The sequence below is a fragment of the Monopterus albus genome, unplaced genomic scaffold (assembly GCF_001952655.1).
Source record: "Monopterus albus unplaced genomic scaffold, M_albus_1.0 scaffold2.1, whole genome shotgun sequence".
NCBI classification, from domain to species: Eukaryota; Metazoa; Chordata; class Actinopteri; order Synbranchiformes; family Synbranchidae; genus Monopterus; species Monopterus albus.
This window is the reverse complement of record NW_018127882.1, coordinates 6,861,177-6,867,767: the sequence shown is the minus strand read 5'-3', so window position 1 is coordinate 6,867,767 and position 6,591 is coordinate 6,861,177. Positions and strand designations below refer to the sequence as shown.

Sequence of the window (6,591 nt, the reverse complement as noted above, 5' to 3'; positions counted from 1 at the left end):
CATGTTTCAGTAAGACACAATAAGTCAATGTGATGTTCACTTATCAAATCATTCACTAACAGAGATTTAGATGAGAGAGATCTGATATTTAATAGTCCACATTTGATTGTCCTATTACTTTCTACTATAAGAGGAGTCGTCTTAATTTTAATTAAGTTCTTATGAATAACTCCTCTGGAGTTGATTCTCAATTTATATAATTTAGGTGGGTCGGGGGCAGACACAGTCTCGATGGGGTACATAAACATAAATACAACATACAGTATGTACATTTACCATTTTCGCCTCTAGAACCACGTGCAGTATGTCGTCAACTTTGGAGCTGTACCTCTCTCTCATTGTCCATGCTGTCTCTGTCTCATAATCCCATAGTGGCCCCCCTTACTCAGCTCTAGTCACATGGTTGACACATACTGCCCTTCAAAATAAGCCTTTTTACCAAGAATAGTGCTCTTTTAACCAGACCTGGTTTTAAAGTTATACATTTTTAGATGCTTTAATCACTGGTACCTTTTAACATCTTAGTAATAATGTTTTAACCAATTCCTCAATGGTCGTAATAACTCATCATTAATAACAAACATAAACTCGCATCTTAAATGAAACCTGTCATTTGGACACTTCATTCACCCTTATGAGCTTCTTTCATTTTGTCAGTCTTATTTTTTTTATTATGGCTGTGTTGCACTGACCAGAATGTTAAAGTTTCAGAGTTAATGTTATAACATTGCTTTGATCAAAGTCTTCTTTCTACAGTAGCATTTGGTTTAATATACAACACTTAGATTGATAAATAATCCCTATGTTTTTTTAACCTCTAGTTTGTGATCACAATATGTCTGCTAGCCCAGGGTGAAGCTATGCCTGGACAGCTACGCACTAACCAGTAGTGAACTCTGATAGCAAGCAAATGATCTGACATGACATTAGAACATGTTGAAACAAACATGCAAAGAGATTTAGGTAATTACTCTTTCACAACAGCCATGTCAATATTATCACTTTGAGTAATCATTTATAGACTCTTTGCTGTGATGCAAGATTGAAGCTGTGCTCCAACTCAGTTTGTTCAAACCAGTAGTTAATCTCTGTCAAACGCCGTCTGTACTATGAAACACCAACCTGCTCAGATGGATGTCACACTGCCTGAGATGAGTTTTTGGATGGGAAATATTTAAAGATTATTGCAATTTACAAATTTGGTTCTCTGTAAGCTCTAGGTTTGACTGATTTTAAAACAATGTAACGCCTTTACCCTCAAAACATCCACTTAGTAGCTGCATTTGACTGTATCACAAAATCTTCCTCCTCAGATGGATTTGCCCACTTGTCATGGAACAAAGGATGTTTAAGTTTTCATTCCTCTAAGCATTTTAAATACTTCTTGGGCACCAGAAAGAAAGACATTGACAGTGAACAGAGTTGAATAACAACTCTAATGATTAACTTAACATGAACGTCATTCAGCATTCATTTGGAGTTGGAGCTCAATTGTTGCACAGGTTGATCACCAGCTTAGTTTGTTACATGTACCAGCTAAGTTCTACCTCTATCACTCAGTGATATGTTTTTGGTCCATATATTCTGCCTTTATCCTTATTGACATTATCATACCTTAAACATGTACTTTGAGTTGATGTGCTATAGATTGTTTATGATAGTGTTTGGGGGCTTTCTAAGCCTCTGTCTTTACCTAAAAATCTCAGACAAGCCCTGTCATCCCATGATCTCATCTGCTGTAGATCAGTCTGGCAACAATGGACTCTGGATGTGGTTACGTTGGAAGAGTTCAAAAAGTCAAACAGAAACCATAAATCACACACCCACAAAAGCACTCACACAGATTACTGTTAAACAACTTCTGCAATGGACTGTGCATCTGCATCAGTTTTAACATGGCTAATAATATTATATTTCTTTGTTAGCATATTACTAAGTGCCTTGGCATAGTGCCGCCAGGAAACAGTTGGCAGGACTCTGCATGTACTCTGTACCCTTTGCCATGTGGACAACTTCACAGGGTACCTTTAAACTATCACAGGACACCTTTCCACTTTTCTGCATCATATATTCTCTGACAAAATCAGACTTTGCTTGGAAAGGGACCCCGACCCTTTTCTTCATTTTGTCCTGGTACAGTTGTTTGGCCCCTTTGTATATATTCTCAGAAAAACTTGGTAGAAATGCACCAATGACAGATGAAAGTTCACAGCCAGAGGCTTGCAGGAGTGAGGACTAAAGTTCAGTGACACTGAAACTTACTGACAGTGGAAGAAGTAGCTAAGAGGAGTTAACACCAAAAGTGCAACATGTTTACAGCCAGTGACTCAAACAGTGTGGTGATAAACATGACCAGCTACAGGAAACCACCTAACCACAATGCAGATAGGGTGAAGGTGCACCCACACGTCGTCCATACAGCAGAACAGACATCAGCCTCACCCCAACTGGGCAAGAGGTTCAACCTCTGCTTTGGTCACAACAACTGGGGCCAAAAATAGCATTGGCTCTCTTCTTATACCACACACCTGTGCTGGACCTAAGAGTCTCTAGTTTCCTAAGACCTAAAAAGGGATTAAGACAACAGAGGATGTGCTTCTCAGCCTTTTGCGAAATTCTTTTATCATAAATACATAAATAGATTGTTCCCTGGCTACTGAAGCATCACAATCCTAAAGTTTCCATTAATTCCATGTATTGGACAAGATAAGACGTCAGTAGCAGGCATTTGGTTGGTTGCTGCCCAAAATTAATGAACCAAATCCCCAGAGTGTGTGAGTGTGAGCATGTCCATCTCTGACAGAGGAGAGAGTGCAGTGGTGCAGTGCGAAGCAGTGCTGGCTCGGGAGGTACTATAGTTTTGAGATTCTTTTTTTACTTGAGTGTTTCTATTTAATGCTACTGTATACATTTCAGAAGGAATTTGTTTAAAATTATCAAAACTTCACAAAAGACAAAAAGAAAAAAGCAGCTGACTGTAATTTGTATGTATGCAACCCACTTGGTAAATGAACTTCTGATTATGTTTATGGTAGAGTGAAAGGTTTCCTTCTGGGGCTCTTTACCATGTGTGTGTGAAAAATGTACGTTTGTGTCTTAGTTAGTACAATTTTTTTAATTAGCCACTCCAATCAGAATGAATAATATGGTTTTAAAAATTATATTATTAATTAATTAATAATTTACTGGCACTTTAAAAGCCAGTAATGAGCAGCTTGGTCACAGTGGCTGCAGACTTGATAGGTTTAAGCTGACACTTGCCTTGGAATTGCAGATGACTGGATGACCTCTCCTTTTTGCTTATTAGAAAATGAAAAACTCCCAATGCTTTATTAATGACATAAACATTTTAAATGCTGATTTAAGCACATATTTGTATTTATCATGTAGATAGCACAGCAACAAGAGAGATTTTTCATGATTTATGAACCTAAATGTTGCTTCTCTTGCATTACATTTCCATGATTACCTTGTTAAGCTCACTAAAGGGGGCGGTTCTGCACGCCCGGACAGGTAGGCCTATGCCCTACTTCAGTGAAAGGCCAGCTTTGGGAAATGATTGTACTTGGGTTTCAGTGTAACGTTAAAATGTTTCAAAGTGGCCCCACACCAGTTGCTTCTGGTGATGTCACCGATGTGTGAATGTGTGAGTGCGAATGGATGAATGTCCGAATAGTGTAAAAGCGCTTTGAGTGTGTAAAGCGCAGAAAAGCTCTATACAAATATGAGACCATTTAAAACCATTTACTTTAAGGTCATGACGCACCTATGTAACCTTGCTTAACTGCGGGTCCGAACTAATTTATTATAGATTTATCGCACATGGGCCAGACTTTTCTTTATTAACTATCATTAAAACATATAATTATGGCACCAGATCGAGGACTGTAGCCTTGGGCACTGAAAAATAAAGATTGGCATTGAAAACAAAAGTGTAAGTGGAAAAACCAAAACCCTAACTAAAAAAGCAAACACTGATATTGAAGCATTTGACAAAACAAAACATTTATTCTAATGTTACGGAGCGGGAGACGGCCGCTGATGCGTGGTTGGCATAACATTGCTTCCAGGCGCTACTGTGAGGCAATGTTGCGTCATTCGTGAATGCCACGGTGCGTTTTCTGTGCGTCAGCACTACTGAGAGGAGCTGAACCGGGAGGCGGTGAGTGAGGCTGTAGCTGGGAAACACACTGCCTCACAATTCAGCATAAACCCATCCTGGAAAAAGACGAGTGTATTTTACTGACATATATCTGTGGCTGCCACACGAGGTGTTTTACTGAGGTATAATGTGGACACACGATCTGGGAAATCCACACAATCACGGTGCCTGTAAAAGTCCGCAGATCCTTGTCCCGTATGATTGTTCATGTGCACTCCCTCCCCTGCTGTCATATTGGGTGCATCCTAATAGGCAGTTTCCTACCTGGCGATCACCTCATCTACCTGTCACGCTCGTCTTGTTATTTAAACATCACCCACAAGAGGTGGACTCCACCCTTTACTTACAGTAACCTAGTTAGAATTAAAACGGCGATTAATTGCCAGACTGAAAGGCCATTCTAAATTAATTTTACCATAAGCTCAAATCAACCAAAGACCACCATGGAAAAAGGCATGAGCAGAGTAAAAACGGATTCTGTTGCTGGTGAGAAGCTCTGATTGTGTGGTTTTCTTGAAATGGGGCTTTTAGTCTGATGCAACTGGTGGCACAGCCTCAGTTTGTACCTGCCACGTGTTTTGTGCGAATTTGTTCACTCAGCTGGTGAAGTGATTCTGCTGGGGATGTTGTCGGTGATGTGACACGGGCTGCCAGTAAGACTGTCTGCTGTAGTGTTAAGTTGCTGTAGTGTGTAATAAGGACTACGAAGACGTTTCCCTTACCTCCGTTACCAACGTTTTACTGCAAGAAGAGAGGTTAGTGGGCAATTTTCTGTGCTGCTGGTACAAGAGATATTGCATCATAAAGTCTATCGCGTTATCAGCCGGAACACATTACAATGGCTTTTTTGAGAAGCTGATAAATTACTTTAATTGAAAGACTTGGAGGGTAAAACCTGTTGTAACATGGAAGAAGACAAATGATATGCCCAAATGAAATACCCCAAATTATAAGAAAGAACAAGCACTAGGAAAACTTTAATGCATTAATCTTATGTGCTGTGGTTGTAGTGTTTAAGACTTTTTGCCTAATGTTTGATCTGTGTTAGACATGGTTTTAAGAATTTTACCTGAAATGTTATGTATTAACATACTGTACATATCTATAAAACGCCACTTTTATACTGAAGGAAAGTAAAACAAATTGACAAATTGTATGTCAGATAGACCTGAACTGAAGATAAACAGAATGAACACCTGATAGATGATTTACAGACAGAGTCCTTGAACTTTGCTGCATATCGTGGTAGAAATATTATTAGAAAAAATTTGAATGTCTTGGTGTGTGTGCATTTAAGATGCAATTATGATTTGTCATCATCATCATCATCATCAACTTTATTAATCAGAGCCAGAGGCTAAGTACCTTTTACACAGACATTATGAAATCATAAGCATAAACATGAAATGAAAACATGAAAGATGTTAATCATAAATCATTAATGCAAACACTACTATGATGATCCTTAACCATCTGTATTTACTACTATGTTACTAACTAAGTAAGAAACACTCATCAGTAAAAGTCAAAATATAATGATCAGACATTAACAATTCACATTTCCTCTCCCTCAGTGTAATATAGTAGAGAGAACATTGAGCTTGGCCAAGCTGTTTCTGTAACAGAGGCCTTTAAAATATTCAAAAATCATTATAGGCTACCACAGTAAATATGTAAAGCACAGTGATTATTGGGAAGTAAATATTATGTAAAATGTATGAGGGCTCAGAGGTGGACTCGTCCATCACCCAAGCTGAAGTCACTGAGGTAGTCAAGAAGCTTCTCGGTGGCAAGGCACCAGGAGTGGATGAGATCCGCCCTGAGTACCTTAAGTCTCTGGATGTTGCGGGGCTGTCTTGGTTGACATTTAATTTGTATCAAATTGTAATAGAAACCATAGAATATTAAATTAAATGATGAGTAACTACATTAGAAAATAACTTTGATAAAAAGTCAAGTTGCAAGTCTGTTCACATAAAAATGTACAACCCGTTCTAACAGCAAACTGTACAATAGCTAGGTTGGTCCACAACACAAAATGTACTACTCTCACAATAAAGCATTGTGACGTTGCTGTGTTTTTCTTGATCTAAAATTGAAACTAGGCTACATGGTTATGTTTAGGCACTCAAGGTTAGAAAAAGGCCCTGGGGTCAGTTGAGATACTTTAGAACACACAAAACAAAACACAACATTGAACATTGGTACTGTACATATCTATAAAACGCCACTTTTATACTGAAGGAAAGTAAAACAAATTGACAAATTGTATGTCAGATAGACCTGAACTGAAGATAAACAGAATGAACACCTGATAGATGATTTACAGATAGGGTCCTTGAACTCTGCCACATATCTTGGTGGAAATATTATTAGAAAAAATTGAATGTCTTGGTGTGTGTTTGTGCGTGTGTTTGTGTGTGTGTGTG

The 6,591-nt window shown here is 38.5% G+C and overlaps 1 protein-coding gene across 1 annotated transcript in view; it reads left to right on the top strand.

The window, feature by feature from the left end:
* The first annotated feature begins 4,395 nt into the window (after positions 1-4,395).
* The window catches only part of pmt (phosphoethanolamine methyltransferase), a 9,019-nt gene continuing 6,823 nt past the window's right edge, over positions 4,396-6,591 (top strand). The window contains exon 1 of the mRNA XM_020591545.1: positions 4,396-4,648. Coding sequence (XP_020447201.1) covers positions 4,606-4,648 — 43 coding nt within the window. The 5' untranslated portion in view covers positions 4,396-4,605. The remainder of the gene's footprint in view (positions 4,649-6,591) is intronic.